The following is a 17,923-nucleotide window of genomic DNA, read 5'->3' as shown; positions in this document are numbered from 1 at the left end:
TTGATACATCAGTAAATGTCTTAATGTCAGTTTTAGTCATAGGCGGCAATCTGCAAACATAAAACATTTAGTGAATCTGGTCTCTTTTATCTTCATCCATCATAACAGTGCTATTAGGCTGTCTGACTGCCACTCTCTGAGAGGAGTCGCAACAGCTCGAGGATGCTCCACCATCCTCCATATCCTTCTACTCAAGTGACTGTCAATACTTCCAAGATCCCCACATCAGTCAGTAACACAACCATCAACAATACAATGAAGAAAGTGTGGAAAACTGCCTTTTTGAGCATACTCTAAACTTATTGTACGCATCCCTCTGGTTTGTTTATCTGCCACATTCCTCTTGCTTCTCCGTTTAGGGATACTACCTCAGCATAAAGCTCTCGAATATCTCTCCATTTCTATTTTAGTTATATACATACACCACTGTCATGAATTTGTTTATTCAACAAACTGGTACACTGTCACTAGTTACCTCTTATATTTGTGAGATGCTGCTAAATATCTACATTACATATACTGTCAATGTAGCTTAAACTCTAATATATTAGTTAGGTGGTTTTAAATGCTTTAATATGTCAATGAAATGTGACAAATCACCTTATAGCAGTAAAGTTTAAAAATAAATATACATTGGTTTTACTGTCAATAAATAGCTCAAATTGTCTGTAGGATATAACTTTAAACTGTCATGGTATAATTTCAATAAATACTTTAGTAGGCTAACAAAATGTCAGTAAATACCACAGCACATCAGTTCAGTGTCCGTGAACGCCTTTGTATATTTTTCAGATGTATCTAAAAACTTGAATACGTTTGGGAGATGTGACTAAAAGCATTACAATATTGGCAACATGCCAGCAACCCACATGCTATTTCATTGAAATATAAAAATGAAATGTTAGTGAAAACATTACTATATCAGTAATATGGCACTAAACACACGATAGAGTAGCAAGATTAGTGAAATGTCAGTATCATGGTATCATAATATAGTGTGAAACAGCATGGCAGTAAGGTTCACTGTGTAATATTGGTATATCAGTGAAGGTCAACATATACATTAATTATTTTAAGATACCAATGACATTGCAGTATATACCATAATTCAAGTGTTCTAGCCAGCATTTCTACATATCTGAGGGCCCAGTTTTTTAACACTATCTTATTGCCTATGCATCTAATGTTCTATTCTGTAATTTCTGGTCGCTCTAATAAGTATTGTATTTTCTTCTTTTATTGTGTGGTGTGATCTGTAAATCCCCTTTACATCGGAGATGATTGAATAATTGTCAAATGTCTTGTGTTCTACCTAATGAAATGTGCATCTCTTAATGTATATATAATCAAATAACTATCAACAATAGGATCCCAAATCATACAGTTTAGCACTGCGTTTGGAGGGCTTTTGAATGCCCTTCAATTTGCTTTTACTTCTCTCCAGCATATTCAGGAACTGCAGGAAGATAAATACTACTCCTAGGAGCACATGGGATATCTGTGCCGGGGTGTCTATCGCAAGCCTTGGTCCTATGTCACATTTATAACACAAGCTCTAGAGCCACTGGGGAACTGTACTTGGTCTCTGTGCGCAGCAAGTCTGTGAGTTGAATGGTCCAACACCTTCTTTTCAGAAGGAAGGAAAATTAAACTATGCGAGGCATAGCACGCCGAAGTCTTCCCTGGGAAAGTTAAAGGTGCGATTTAGAAGCTCAGTTCTCCATGTTGTGTGTTTGGCAGAATCCTCCTCCAAATCCTCTTCAAAACTGAACCTAAGCTTCAGATGGGGGCGATCAATATTGAGCATACGGCGTATTTCTCATTATTTTACCAGAGCAGCTAGAAACTGTTCTTTTTGTGCTTTATTTTAAAGTCCTCTTTGAACAAAAGCAAAAAGGAAATGCGCCCTGCATGCACAATGCTGGGTCAGCAACGGTGAAAATAAATCCTTTCCTAAAAATACTTAGGAAGGTGTTGAATAAACTGTTGGTGAACTCTTGGGTGATGCTGGTCACACCCCTTGGCCCTCAGTTGCCGCTTGGTGTCTAGTCCAAGATCACCGTAGGAACTGGCCTTATCTGTTTTGGATGACTTCCTAGTTTGCCTGGAGCTCTGAATGGATAAGTGCTATGTGCTTTTTTTCCTTTGCAAGTGGTGGAAATGAAAGAGCCATTATTTCTTAGGCTGGGCAGATATCCGTAAGGCAGGAAGAGTGATGTGATCCACAAAATAAAAGCGTGTAACTGTGTAACTAGAGGTAGTGTTGATGGTGGGGTAGAGAAGAGCAAAGAAAACCTGGCAAAAGACAGATGTAGGAATGAAACACTAAACTAAAACTTACATTTGAACCTATAAATTGTATTTCTGAAGAGTAACAAGTGAAGAAGAAAAAAAAAATTAATGTGTAAGAAGTAGAAATAAATTATTGGAAGTGGACTGAAAAGTAAGCATGGAAGTTAAAACTGATATCTTTGTTCCTCTGTTTTGCAAATTGTTATTGGCGCCTGTGAGTCTGTCATCATATTTTAAAACTTGGCAAATATTGTTAGAGACGTTTGTCATCCATGTGCTGGCACCCGCAATCTCTGGCATTGAAGGCAATGAAAGTGTGTTCCTTTGTACAATATTTCAATTTCACACGAAGAGGAGTAGTCTCTAAAAATTACTTCACGCTTGCGCCGCAATGAAAGCGAACATGCCACGAAAAGAAATGGATAGCGCTCAAATGACGTGATGAGCGGATTTATTCTTGCATTTTTTTTGGGCTCGATTTTATATATTTTCATATATTTTGACCCCTTCTGTTTTTTGCCAGTGCTGTAGCACCTTTGGATTTTTGGAGTAAACATGGGGGTGAAAATTAGAATTTTTGCCTCGGGTTTCAGTTACTAAATAAAAAGAGCGAAAAAGAGAGGAGTCTGCAGCAAGAGAGAAAATATCAGGACAGCTGCTGGTATACGGCCTAGTGGGAACGTGGCTGTTGTGTTTTTAATGGCATACGCTGCCAGATAGTCCATATTGAGATAGGAAGGGAACAAAAATCGCTAAAATTAACTGAAAAAAAGGGAGAAGTGTCGTACTCTGCTTATTCATTAGACGTGAACTTGTCGGTTTGCTAAATAGTTTTCAGTCTCTGCACAGCTCTCTCTCTCTCTCTCTCTCTCTCTCGCTCGCTAGCTGGCTCCCTTTTCTCCTCCCTCCCTGCCCTCCCTCCTTGTATCCCTTTGACGCTGCTATTGGCTGCCCAGGCGAGTGTCTCTTTGCCAAAATAGGTGGATCCTTCTGTTCCTGGCATTGGCACAGGCAAAGGTTGGGGACTGTGCATGAAAGGAGAAAGAGAGAGAGAGAGAGTTTGAGAGCAAAGAAAACAGAAAAATGCTGTGAGGATTCGTTTGCCAGGAGCTCCGAGTGCTTTCCTCTCCGAACCTACCCAGCTCTCCAAACCTGTGACCTCCCTTTCTGTGCAGGCAGACAGAGGCAGCTAACTTTGCATCTTTCCATTCCTGCCAAGGCCTCAGCGTCTTCCCTTTTGCTGTTTTCATTCTCTTCCCTCCCCCAGTATCTCTGCACCCTCGATTTTATTTTCTTTCTTAATCGTACATGTAGACATTTATGCTTTTTGTTGCCCAGAAGCAGTGTCGGCTTTCTCCGTTGGCTACTGTTTACTTTGCAAGCGTCCCAATTTTCTGGCCCTTGTCTCTTGTTTATTTATTGTTGTTGTTTTCGCCCCCGCCTGGTCCCTCTAATCCAGTCTTTCGCCCCCACCACGCCCTTCAAACTCCGCAGTCGTTCTGTTCTGTGTTTTAATTTTTATTCTACAGTAAACCTTCTCCCTTGGCTGTAAAAAAATATAAATATATATCTATCTATATATAGATAGATATATATTTATAATATTTAGCATTTCATTATTTTGTGGGGCAGGATACCAATTTAGCACAATTTGGGCCCCTTTCCCTTAACAGCTCAATCTAGCGCTCACCAACCCACCAACCTTACCCCAAGTCCACTAAGCTCAGAATATTGATATCCTGCTGCTAGATTCGTCGCGATGTGCAAGAGGAATGGTAACTATTAATAATTTTTTTAATCATTATTTTATTAATGTATCAGTAAATTTGGCATATGAATTGCACATTGTTTACGTTTTTATTTCCTTTTCCTTTGCTGTTTTATGCTCTATGCACAAATTTATCAGGTTTTTGTCCAAACCAGTTGGCGCTTCTAATATGTTTTTTAAAACATAAAAGGTGACAGTACCACTGAAATTTTAAGACGATTTGAGAAAGGGTGGGTTTTCAGCTGGAGTAGTTCATATTGCATATTGGTAAAGGCAGCACGGTTTAACCCTACTTCGAATGAAAAAATATTGTCTGTTCAGCATTGTATTATTTAGTTCTTTTCAAAGCAATTGCAAATTTGTTTGTAGGCCAACATCTTTCCTGCAGATTGCAACTTATGCTTTCCTCTCATTTCTCCTTCTCTTCACAGGATGAATTCCATCCATTTATCGAGGCGCTCCTCCCTCATGTCCGTGCCTTCTCATACACATGGTTCAACCTGCAAGCCCGGAAGCGAAAGTATTTCAAGAAGCACGAGAAGCGGATGTCCAAGGATGAAGAGCGTGCAGTCAAAGACGAGCTGCTCGGCGAGAAGCCTGAGATCAAGCAGAAGTGGGCCTCCAGGCTGCTGGCCAAGCTGCGCAAGGACATCCGGCCCGAGTTCCGTGAGGACTTTGTTCTGACCATCACCAGCAAGAAGGCACCATGTTGTGTGCTTTCCAACCCTGACCAGAAGGGCAAGATCCGCCGGATCGACTGCCTACGGCAGGCCGACAAAGTGTGGCGGCTGGACTTGGTCATGGTCATTTTGTTCAAAGGGATCCCCCTCGAAAGTACTGACGGGGAACGGCTGTACAAGTCACAACAGTGCTCGAACCCTGGCCTGTGTGTCCAGCCCCACCATATTGGGGTATCGATCAAGGAGTTAGACCTCTATTTGGCCTACTTTGTGCACAACCCAGGTACGTCAAAGACCCTGTGTGCCTTTACAATTTTGCTTGTTTTTTGTATTTCTTAACAGTTGTATTTTTTTCCAAGCTTTTTCCTTATCCAAGATTAACTGAAACTGTTTCTCCAAGTCTCTTTACTTTAAAAGGAATAACAAGACAAAATGGGTACATTCAATCCATAAAACAGGATCTAAATTTCAAGGTGCGCATTTCCTTCCCTTAGGCCATGATGCGTTCAAGTCATTGTTGTCTCAATTCTAACTAGGTAAATTTGCTTGGTTTATCACTGGCATTAAAATAAGTCCCCAAACAAACCCGAAAGAAAAAAAATGCCAGGTCAAAGTTCTCCTGAGGTCCAGACTTTCTTTAAAAGCATCTCCCTGGTAGACTCTGCACTGAAAAACATCCTAACGCCTCAGCCGTGCAGTTAGTAAGTCGCAATTTTCCCCTCAAATTGAAGCATTTGAGCCACCCCTTGATGTAATGGGTGGATAGATTGAAAAACAGGGGTAGGCAGCTTTTAAGGCCCTCTCTTACATGAAACCAAGCTGCAGCGCTGCATTCTGTGAAAAGGCAGGAAGTGTGCCTCGTCATTTATTTGGTTTGCAAAAATGCTTTCCTCTATCCGTATGCGCAGTAGTATAGCGTAATAGTTTTTTGCAAAAGGACCGTAAATGTTTGGAGAATACTACTGCAACATACGCAATAGCCTGCCCGAGGGCCGAGACCCGGGTTATCATCGGCGGGTTAAAATCAGACTTCAAATTGGCCAAAAAGATCCATTCGCTTTTTCTAGGGTGAAAGAGTTAAACAGAGCGCCGCTGTTCCTAGGAACGGTGCCCACATTTTCGCAACCTTTTGCCAATGCCCCGTGGCACAGACGCCACCAGCTCTCAAAAGCCGTCCTCCAAAGTGCCCCGCCATGGTGGGGTCCCAGTCTGCAGGTAAACCGAGCTTCCACTTCGGGGGCTGAAAACACAGTCTGGGTTCTCTGGTAAAACGAGAGCCTTTCTTTCCGAAACCGCACAAAACACTTACAGAAAGATCACACCCCTCACCACTCTATTTTTTTTGGGGTAGGCGTGGAGTCGTCGGAATGCGAGAGAAAGGGCATTGTGAGTTTAATTGTGAGGTTAGTTAAACGGGGAAACCACAAACCCAGCGTACTTTTCACCGAGGCGGTGCGGCTTTAAAATTGCCATTGTATACTCTGAGTGAGGAAACTTTCCCTAAAGAGCCGCATCTCTGGTTTCCTTTTGTTATTTTTTTCCCTGCATTTGTCATCTTCTTTTTGATTGTATCAGAAAAGGGCCACGCTTGATTTGCCTTTCTTTCCCTCTTGCTGCGGTTTCACCTCTTCCCATTCCCTATCACCTGATACTTTTGACTCTGGACACGAGGTTTGACTTACTGTGTGTGCTCAGAGCAGAGAGACGTGGCACGCGCTTTTAGTGCTGCAGACTGAGTGACCCCGGAGCGTTTTGAGGCTGATGCCCTGAAAATAAAATAAAGTAAAAACATGCATAGAAATTCATTTTTCAGCACCAACAACGTCCCCACAAATTGCCTATTTATTTCATTTTTTCATTCTACTAATTTTTTTATGCTTTGATGGCTTACTACCTGTGACTTGATTGCTTTTGTTTTTTATTTACTCATCTTACTTTTTCACTGCTGAATTTTGTTTCTGTTTGCTTGCCCTTCGCTGTTTCATGTGAAGTATTCAGCAAGGTGATACGGTTGGCATCGTGGTGTAATATAATCCCTACAGGATCAATATTTTGCCATGAAGAGCAGCTGTACAAATATGTTTTTTACTTTTTGACCATCATCATCAATTGCTATTTACTGTAAAGTTTACAAACTTGAATTTCAATAGAATAAATGGCACCACTATCTCCTGGAGTTTTTAGAATCCTCTGTCGGGTAGGAAATACACACCGAGTCTGCCCTAAGGACAGTGTGCTTAGTATTAACTGGCCAGCTCCATTGCCCAGTGCATGAGCGTCCGGGAGTACCACCTCCACAAGGTGCCAGCTCTTGGTGTGAGGAGGGCCTCTGTCAGCCCATTAGTGTTGGTGGCCACCTTGAAGGTCAAGGCATTTCCCGTACGTCATCCCTACAACCACTCCAAGCGCAAGGGATGCCTCGGAGACGTTGCCACATTATTAGTTTCACAGACACTGAGCAATGTTAAAAGTGGATTTCAGTGCCTATGATCTATCAGTGCTGGTGGACAAGAGCCTCCCCAGTATCAACTGCCCCAAAACCACTTTTGCGAAATGGCGCTTCCATTTACCTTTCACCTTGTCAACACAGGCCTTTTTGATAGTCCAATTTGTGAACAGGAAGTAGTTTTTAGTTCGAACAGATATATCCAATTAAAGAAAATAATATTTGTATTCACATTGCAACTTTTGACCTTTCTTAAAGTGGTCTTCAGATACTTTGTGAATTCTTTCTTAATTCTGAATAGCTCTACTCTATAAATTGGTTTAGAACTCCTTCATTGCTAACTTACTTCAGTCCGGTTGTTCAGCCGCTTTGCCCTTCTCAGCCCACATGCCTGGCGGTCAGCTCTCCGTGGCCAGCTTGGTTTGCTTTTTTTTCTTTTGTGTTTTTTTCGGCTTTACTCGGGATCTCACGAAAACCTTCAGCTTCAAGGGTGGCTGAGCAGCGGTGGGTGATTTTATTTTTCCTATTTTGACTCACTTTTCAGATCAGTGCGGGTTGCTGGAGGGACACACTTTCTATGGCTCTGGGACTATCAAGTTTCTGCTCGGCTTTCTGACAATGAGGAGCACTGTGCAGCCTGGCATAGGGAGAGGGGGAGAAAGGGTGAAGTGGCTGGCATGGCTGGGCAGACAGCATTGTGGAGATGGTAGCTGCTGCCAGCAGCACGGATTAGAGAGCGCTTCCCTCCCAAACAAAAAAGTCACATGAGAAACAAAAGCAACCCATGGTTTAAAGGCATCAAAATAAAAAATAAAAAACGGAAAGCAACTGGAAGCCAAAATTAGAAAGAGACAAAACTTCAGATAAAAAGATAAAATTAGCAAGCAGACTGTGCCAGCAGTTGGTTGTGGGAGGTGGGATCACGAAAGCGGAAAGATAGTGCCTATTTTTGTGTAAATACTTTGCTCCTGGCAAAGGCATGCATAGGCTCATAATCATGTACGTCTACCAATAAATGTCCTTTCTTAAAGTACCAATTTTTACTGCAAAGAACAGGACAGCAAAATCTAAGTTTCTTCAGACCTAGCCTGTCATGAATCCAGCGTTTCATTGTTTGTTGCAATGTATGCTCTGGTCAGAGGGATTCGAAGCAAAGCCCTCTTTGAAAGCGCAGTGTAGAAGTTGCAGTACATTACAGCGTCTGCTATAGACCTTGCTCTATCCTGTATGTTCAGCCTCTGGCACCATAGTGTTGTTCTCAGCAAAGGTGAAGGGGAGACCAGATCTAGCCTGTTACGCACTGGTATGCTTTTGACTTTCCCCCATGCACTTCTCACCATCACTTTCCTTCATCCACAACAGCGTGCAACAATAGGATATGATTCGTCTGCGTCAGTCGAGTGGGCAGGCTTCAGACTCTCTGTTTCAACTCTTCCAACAGCTTCTTTCTCTTTGGCCTACTGGAGCGATGGGGCACCAAACAGATTTTACTTTTTGGGTTTATTTCCGAGATTTCCCACTACGAGCATCAGTTTTCACCCCTGATGTTAAGCAGTACAGGGAATCTGTCAGGTATGCTTACAGCTGGCGAAGGAACCAAGACAGGGGAGTTTAAAGTTATGAAAAACTGTAAGGAAAGATAAGAGGAATATATAATGATTATAGGAAAGCAAGACCGCAGAAGTTAGTTAGGCAAGGCAAAATGAAAAACATGTAACTGCAAAAAAGATACTTTTGAGCTATTCAAAAATGACAGAGGGTACCGAAAGATGGAAAATTTAAGAAGAGCAGTCCAGAGAAGAAAAAAGCAACCATGAAAAACAAGCATTGGTTAGAAGAAAACAGGTATAATTAAAAGGAAAGTTGTGAACTGGAGAAAATATAAAAGACGAACTTGGGAGAGTACAAAAAAAGAATGAAATGGAACAAAAGAGGAAGAATATGTTGCAAACAATGAAGAAAAAATGAACCAATTAAAATAAAAAATAAAAAGGAGTTAAAACTGAGAAAATAAGATGTCCAAACACAGAACACAATGCAAGGCAAAAAAACACAAGAAAGGCCATCTCCCTTTCGAGACTACTACATCTTTGTTTACCAAGGAAGCAAGGAAATACGGTGCAATGAGAAAGAAAAAAAGTGATTTAAAACAGAGGAAGAAGAAGGTGTAAATGAAAGAATGGTTACGCAGTTTTGGAAGGAATGAGAACTGGAAGCAAGGAAGGAAGACCAATAAATTGGCAGTGGTTACACTATAGCCTAATATATTATAAAGCCATAGTCTAGGTTCCCCTGATCGAATGTGCATACAAATAGATGTACCTTAAGGTGTAATAGATTCAAATCATACATTGACAGTGCCTTACATTTCAATGTTTTACTTGGTTTCTCTCACCAAAATGAGTTTATAGTTAACATAAATGTATAATCTGTGATAATCTTATTTAGTAATACACAACCAAGCATTTCATGCACATCGAATGCACTTCTTCAGTGGTCCACAAGTACCACACTTCTGTTAGTTCTCTGTAATTCAACATCATAGAAACAAAATGTCAGTTCACACACAGTTTTTGGTTCAGCTGCAACTTCAAAACCCACTTCTATTTCAAGTTCAATCCTTGTACCAAGTGTTAGTCCTGCAATCACCAACACACCAACTGCATACCAACTCCATTAATGTTCTTCTTTCTACCATGCCTAACTTTAAGCAATCCCATGAACATGAGCCATTTGTCACATTGTTAGTCCCCATTTTGTTAACCTTTCTGCTCATAGGCAACATTTCATTTAAGTTCTTTCATTATGACCCAACAGTTGCCTTGTTTTAAAGTACTATCCAGTAGGTTTTACTTCATGATTATCTTTTGTCCCTTTTAGCTCTCCTTAGGAATTTGTCTACAATTTCCAAATACGTGAAATCAAAGCTGATTAATATTTTGCTGAAAATATTTAACACTTATACTTTACAAATATCCCCCTGGGTACTAACTAACTGAAATGTATATACAAAAGGACAGTATTTCATCACTGTAAGGAGAAGAAAAAAGCTTTAGACAAATAAAAGAGACAAAATGAAAATAGTAAAATCCATGGGGCTCAAAGGAATAAGGAGTGAGTTTCATTTGCAAAAAGTAGTGTAAGAGAACTGCATGCAAGAAAATAGTGTTTGGATACAAAGAAAAAGCTGTGTAGAGTGCCTGATGGCAAGTTTTGACAAAGGAAAATGTGAAAACAGGACACATTGTTTGTCTGATGTCACTTCCCACTAGAAGCTCATTTTACACCTGCCTGTTTGAACGCAATACAAAGGGCCTGGTTTAGACTATGGCGGATGGAGGTAAATCAATCGGAATTGTGGAGGAATTTACTTCTGCCGCACCAAGGGTCCTTCACCCACTAAATTGAGAGTTGTCCGCTGGCCCATCAGACAGATCTTATTATTGTCATGAACCACCATCTTTTAACATGTTTTTATATTTTCAAAAACAAAATCTCAATGCGGGATTTTGTTCTTGAAAAATACAAAAACTAATAACCCCCACACCATGGTTTTACTGGTCATTTGACCTCCCACTCTGAATCAGGTTGGCGGTCGAATTACCAAATCTCTGATGGCCCTTACTTCCTCACACTGTCGGAAAAGTATGTCGGTGTTGGAGATGGAGTAGAGTCTCCGTCACTGACATGCATAAGTAAGATCTGCCTGTTTGTAAATCAGGTGGGCGGACCTTCAGTTTGGCAGAGAGGGTTCTCCATTGCCTTTGTGACAGAGTACCCTCTACGCCAAACTCTAAATCAGTCTCTAAGAATTTCGATCAGCAAGAAAGGATGAGACATGACACACACGGAAAAAAGAATGTAGGTAAAATGAAAGTGTTAGTGGCAGATAAGGAGGTGGGATTCCAGCACAAAGAATATCACAAAAGTGAACTTGAAAACAAGAAAAATAAAGTAAAAAGCAATAGATATTAGGGCACACATAAAATTAGGATCTGATAGTCTGACCATATACAGATAAAAAGAAGGAGTGAACGAGTTGGATAAGGTAATGATTGAGGGAAATGACTGAGCAGCAATGATAAAGTTGTGGCACGGTACTATGAACCAGTGGCAGGGTACAGGTAGCTAGACATTTGATTGCAAAATAGAGAACGAAAGGACATAGGGAAGTGTACCTGGACCTAAGTATCCGGGCAGGTGTAGACAAGATCACTGCTGCAGGTTTAGATTCCTGTTGGCTGCCCCATCACTTTCAGGAGAGATATTTTCTGTGCCAGTGGGAGGGAAAACTTACTGGAAAAAAGATGTCTGCCATGCAGTGTCGAAAGCACCATTAAGATGAATCCTTTCTGGAGACTTCTTGCTTAAGCACCTTCTTAGATCAACAGAGTGAGGAAGAGTCGTAAGGCAGGGTTGGTTGCCTCAATGGAGAGTTGGAGAAGGAATCCGCAAGCAAGGCGAAGCTCAAGAGGCGACCGCTCGCCAAAGTAAGGGTTCAGTGGGTACTTATGTGCGATGCTAAAGAATAGAAGATGCTGGAGGTAGCGTGAGTGCGACAGTCAGGGCCCACAGTACTGCATACCTGATATTTCACATTGAAAACAGAAACCAACTATAAGAAACAGAAAAATTGAATTCCACAGTTGCAAACATGCACACACGGACAGCACACATATATAAAATGGACATAGAAACATAGCAGACTGGTCCGTACACACATGCTAGCGCGTTCACACAGACAAAATGAGAAATAGAAAACATTGTAAAGCATTGAGAAACACAACTACAGACACATGCAGTCTGACGTGTAAACGATGCCCTTAGTAGCAGGGAGAGATCAATTGGACTTTGCTAGCAGCGACTCTAATTTTGTATAAAAAAGGAACATCTTGACTCCGAAAGACTGCTTGCTTTCTTTTTGTTGACTGCCGAAGTGAATCAACCCCTCTGATATGTCGGCAGTAAATCTAAATAACTAATGTACTCAATTACATTAAGGAAAGAATAAACAATAATCAGGGTGTGAAATTAAAAAAGAAGGTTCACTAAAACGATCCGAACGTAAGTATAAAGTTAAGAAGTTCTTAAAACATCAATAATAGCCTAAGTAAACAAGCAAACACTAACGAAAAGTAGACAGTAAAAGTTAACTTTAATAGAAACTAGAAAAAGTAAGGTTTTCAGAAAGAGCTTAAGTATGTCTGATGTGATGAGACTAAGATGAATATGGACGCTTTGCCTGGCTAGTAGCCTTCCTGAGTTTGTGGGGAAAAAGTTGGTTCTCAATGAGGATTTTCGACCTTTCTCACAATCCTACAGCTGAAGGCCTAGGCTTTGAGCTCCCCCAGTATGCACCGGTCTAAAGCAACCTGGACAGCTGAGGCTGGTAGCCTCTCTCAAGGAATGGGGTAGTTTTTGAGGCCTATAGTCTTTATCAAGAGATATGATAGGCGGCCTGCTGTAAGTCAAGGGTCAGAGATCATAACCTCCACCAATCTGGCAGATTACCGCCCACCATAATTGGAGCTCCCTGCTTGCCTGACCGAGACCTCAATGCCTTCAGAGGAGCCCCACCATGACAGCTCCTCTTAAGGCATTGTATGTTCGCTGCTCAGCAAACCTTTTTGTGTTTCAAAGACAAACTGCCAGTCCGGCAGTTTCCTTGTGAAAATTTAAATCGTAGTGCCTCTGACATCCAGGGAGTTTTCTCCCAGGATGTGAGAAGCCCTTTTTCTTTTTCTCTGTTTGAGGTTCCAAGCTTTTCGTGACAGTTCTGAACAGAGAGAAAAGTACACCAGAACGTCTGTCCTAAATACGGTGAATTTTCTGAGATACTTAATACTAACGATCCCATGTCCATCGGGGCATTAGGTGTACGGTTTCCATGAGCAAGGACACCAAAGGCAGAAACATGGTCTGCCCGACTCTTGATAGAGAAGGCAGCAGGTTCTTTGTCAGTGCCATTCATTCCGTACCCAGAGGCTGCAGAGACCAAGTGAGGTGACCCTATAATAGCTTCCTGTCGCCAGCCAAGGGCCTCTGAATCTGGTCCAGTCATCTTCATTCCAGACCAAGGAAAATCCTGCCCAGCAATGAATAAATCCTCAATGGAGAGCAGGGGCTGACAGGCTGTGTGGTTTAGAGGAATGACAAGCACAGAACCAGCTTCTAATATCCAGTGTAAGTTCAGGCAAAAGCAGTCACAAGCACCTCTTATACCGAGCAGCAAAGAGTCTGCCTGGATAGTTATAGAAGAGGTTTCCTGAACAAGAAGAAACAATCTTAAGGAGACACTTTCTTCAGTTCCAAAATTGTATCCAGAGTTGCAGACCCTGAGTCCTGCCTTACATAAGGCAAATGGGAATTCATTCAGGGGCTACCCTGTTTTGATGGTGACGTGTTCGGGATCACCAACTATGTGGTACAATGCATATTAGGGAACTCTGTGGGTGGTAGTTAGCATTCTAAAATGATAGTCTGGGAACATGGTATGCCCTGGCCTTCCGTTGTGACTCTCCCCCGCCCTTCCCCTAAAGAGAGCTAAGAATTCCTCTTTCCTCGCCATTCCCTGCCTGGTGATGAGTGCACTTGCAGGGAAAATCAGCTGCATTTCTTGGGGGAGAGAGGTGGTCCATTTAAATAAGGATCGTTCATTTTTGTAGCTGCCTGATTATGCATGTATGCAAGGGAGCAGGAACTGCCTTTTTGTGACTTCTTGAATTCAATTAGGCCTCAACGAATGTAACTGAGCAGAGGTCACTGGGATGCAAATGATCTTCTCTGCTGTACCATTAGACCTGTGTACATATGTTAGCAAACTGGCAGCAGGGTAAAACAGGAGACTGTGTATATCTGGAGTCTCTTAAAGACGCTATCTTAGACTCAGACAAGTGATGGATGGCCATGCTTGAACTGATCTGAGTCACTTTAATTGCAATTACTCCTTGCATTCCCTTCTTTTTTGGGGGGGATTTTCCAATGCCTTCATAGACCGGGACCAAGACCATTCACTGATTTGCATGTTGTTAGTCCCTTCATGGAATGGCACAGACAAATGAACAATAAAGTGGATTACACCCTGCTGTAGAGATTGAATCAAGCTTTTTGATCCATCACTTTTTGTTTTGTCTAAGTGAGACTCACTAAGTGACAGAGGTCTGCATAGGCATGGGCGCAAGCTTGCTGCATCATCAGGGTCAACTAGAGTCTCACTGATGAGGCCCACCAGGGCCCTAACCCATTCGGGGGTGGGGGTGTTGTGGTCCCTTACAAAGAGGAATTGGTGTAGCTATTTGGACTGATCTGTCCATTTTGAGGGGGAGCCAAGGCTGATTTACATATGAATGGTCCCTTGCAGTAATGGCACAGGGAAGCTGCCAAACAATGCTTTTGTGGTGTCTCAGCGATTTAGCCCTTTGGACATAGAAGACCTATTTCTCTTTGTATATAGCAGCCACTGCTCTCTAGAGCTGTTGCCAGTGAGAGCTGCTTCACCCTAACTCATTTTTAACATGAGCCACGGCATGGCGGGTGACGGGATGCAGAACGCGGCGAGTAAGAAACATGGGGACAGGTGAGGCTTTATATGCACTTCTACATGCTCATGACACATGTACAATGAGAAGCAGGCATGTGACGATGCACAGTCGCTCTCAGACATACATTATTAGATGCTCATTTGCACAAGCCTACAATGACACCAGCTGACAGATTCAAAAAGAAAGGCGAGCTGCAATATAGTCACACACATAAATGCAGAGGCAAACACACACCCATGTCAACCGCCCACCCTGCTTTTTTGAGCACGTTGTCTCCCAGCTCCTGCCTCGTAAGGAGAAGACGTGATTTTCTGTTTAACATACAGTAACACTTAATAATGGTATCGGTGCAATGAGGGCTAAAGTGAAAGCCCGATGCAGAGAGCACTTTCAGCACTCATTGGTTATTTCCAGCCACATATACCGGGCCTCACTGGTGCATAAAACGCCTGCAGCTCTAGCCGAACACACTGGGAAAGAGAGGCCCTGGAGATGGTGGCACAGGCAGCACCTATGAAAGATTGTTCAGAAAAGGCTGGCCGGGGTTATGGAAAGGTGTTCAGGAAGGATTGGTTCAGCTGAACTGGAGTGATGACTTGGGGGTTACAATCAGGATGCCAGAAAAATGTTAATGCGGGATTATGGGAGTGATTTGCTTGGAGTGCATGATGGCTGCTGATACATGGCAACGGAGTAGAACAAGATTCAGAGAGCAATAGGCAGGCTCGTGAGAGATGTGCAAAATGAGATTGCCAAAACTAAATCACTCTCTCGTTTTCTTGAATCTATCCAATAAACACTTCTTAAAGTGATAAGACCTGTGGTTACTCAGTGCTGGACAAAGTTAATTAACACCATATTGGACAAGGTCGAAACTCAGGCTTCTAAAAACAGGGCAGGTATCGCCTTTTTTAAACTAAAATTGGCAAGTCAGGTGGTCTAGTCTCTGCTGCCAGCTTCTGGCTTTTTGAATACTTGTTTTTTTTTTGCCATGGTTTTAGTAAAACTTTATTGGTAGGCCAGCTGCTGTGCTCTTGTCAGTATAATATAAAAACCTTGGCTAAAAGGAAAAATATTTTTAGTCTCAAAAAGCACACATAGTAGTCCTTGGCACTTAAGGGGAGTACTTTGTGTGTAGATGTGCACTTTGTGAAAGCACAGAATGCTGTCACTTAGAGTGAAGTTAGCCAGTGGCTGAAGTGGGCTGACCAATTGCTCCATGCTGTATACTGTAGTTAGTGGAAGTAAAGTGTGAATGACACAACAACAGACCAATGGATAAACAGGGCTGACTGAAAGCCCCTATCAATAAGTATATTATGTAGAATTTTAGTAAAATCAAAAGGAGTTGGTTAACGGCAGACCTAAAAACACCCTGTTGCCATAACCATTTCTGCCCAATCTCCAACAAATCTATCCTTGTCATAGTTCTTGAAAGCTGCCGAGAGGCCCAACTCAAACTATATACTACTGCCAATGAGGAGTTTCAGTCTGTCTTCACAGCAGGGTGGAGCATCGAAACAATAATCCTAAAAAATAGTTGTTGATGCTTTTCCCTTTTAGACAAAGGTGAACCCAACCTCTTTCCCTCATGGGTCTGTGGGCAACGTTTGATACAGTGGATCACTGCACTCTACTAGAATCTCTTATGGATGAATGGGATTGACTGACAGATCTTAACTGGTTCTCGTTATAACTCCAGAACTGATATCTCTGTTAAACTCATCAACTCTTTCTCCAGATCTGCAATGCCCCATCAAGTCAATCTACAAGGGTTCATTCTCTCTTTCACTCTCTTCCATCTTTATATAGAACCATTAGCCTCCCCCCTCACACAGCCCACATTTAGCTCAATCTGAAAATGTCCTCATCAAAGACATTAAAGTATTTATGCAAGATCTATCTGACATCCAATCCTAGATGATTGTACACCCCTACAAACTTAATCCACTTAAAAACAAAGTACCTTTTGACAGCTCCCGCAAACTGTGCTGTCTCAGTCCAAAACCTGGTTTCTGCAAGATCTCTCTGACATCTAATCCTAGATGATTGTACACCCCTACAAACTTAATCCACTTAAAACGAAGTACCTTCTGACATCTCCCGCAAACTTTGCTGTCTCAGTCCAAAGCCCAAGTTCCCTGTGCTAAACTGCCCAATATTGTACAAGAAGCCATATCACTAGCGTTCTTGCTGGACAAGAATTTAAACCTAAAAACACAAATCAACTCTTTGGCAAAAGGAACACAACATCAGCATGCAAGGTATCAAGTTTTTAATACCAGGAAATGGTTTTAAAGAAGATATTCACGTTTCGGTGCTGTAAACGCTGGATTAGGGAAAGTCATTACTTTTCCCGAAACTTTACCTAGTTCCTCTCAAAGCTGCATTACAGGAAGCGGGTAGGCTGTGCACTGGCTGGGGAAGTTTGATCATAGCTCTCCAATCCTAATCACATTGAACTGGGTCCCCATTTAGACAAGCAGTTTCTGCAAGCCAGCCTGCTTTACCCATGAAGCAATTCATTATTGCGCCCTAGCCTCGCTAGTCATTTCATGGAGCTAGGTGGATAGCAACAACTTAATAGTACAGACTGTCTCCTTCTGGAAATGTTATCTTTCAAAAAGTCACAAATCTTAAGTCATTTTCCAGGAGTGCCCAAAATATGTGCAACTACCTCCCTCTGGGCATCAGGACCCGATTCGTATTAGAATAGATTTTTTTTAAATCACTGTCCTTTTACATTTGGAAGTTTGCATTTTATAATTAAGACTGACATTTACCCACATTCTTTTTTATCTCTCTGTTTATTGGTTATGCTATCTCACCGATTTCTCTCTGTTTTATATACTTCTGTGCATTTGTTATACCCTAATTACGTTACAATTGTTTTAATGTTATGTGTAGCGTGTTACACTATTACTTTAAATGCATTTGTTTGTAGCCCCCACACTTTTTGTCTTTTAGTCATTTTGTGTTAGTCCATATTCTCTCTCCTGTACGCGAAAATCTACGCTGAATGGTGAATTCGTAAAAATACACTTAGTATGAATAGCTGTGACAACATCCGCAGAGCTTCCCCTGGAGCCTGCAGGAGCAAACACCAGCAGCCCACAGCCTGCAGGGAGGCAGTTCTGCTACCCAAGGGTCTGTAAGCTCATGCTCCCTCAGCGAGATAGAGGCAGCGGGTGAGGGG

At 41.9% G+C, this 17,923-nt stretch overlaps 1 protein-coding gene across 31 annotated transcripts in view; it reads left to right on the top strand.

The window, feature by feature from the left end:
* The window catches only part of NFIX (nuclear factor I X), a 1,406,323-nt gene that overhangs the window by 844,563 nt on the left and 543,837 nt on the right, over positions 1 to 17,923 (top strand). For 26 of the 31 annotated variants that reach the window (XM_085600616.1, XM_085600591.1, XM_085600603.1 and 23 more), the window contains one exon: positions 4,492 to 5,023. In XM_085600616.1, coding sequence (XP_085456742.1) covers positions 4,492 to 5,023 — 532 coding nt within the window. Of the gene's footprint in view, positions 1 to 3,917; positions 4,068 to 4,491; positions 5,024 to 17,923 lie in introns of those variants that run through there. The other 5 variants (XM_085600618.1, XM_085600593.1, XM_085600605.1 and 2 more) reach the window with 2 other exon arrangements.

This window comes from Triturus cristatus, chromosome 4_2, assembly GCF_964204655.1.
Source record: "Triturus cristatus chromosome 4_2, aTriCri1.1, whole genome shotgun sequence".
NCBI lineage: Eukaryota > Metazoa > Chordata > Amphibia > Caudata > Salamandridae > Triturus > Triturus cristatus.
The sequence above is the reverse complement of the archived record's forward strand: the minus strand, read 5'-3'. Positions and strand labels throughout refer to the sequence as shown.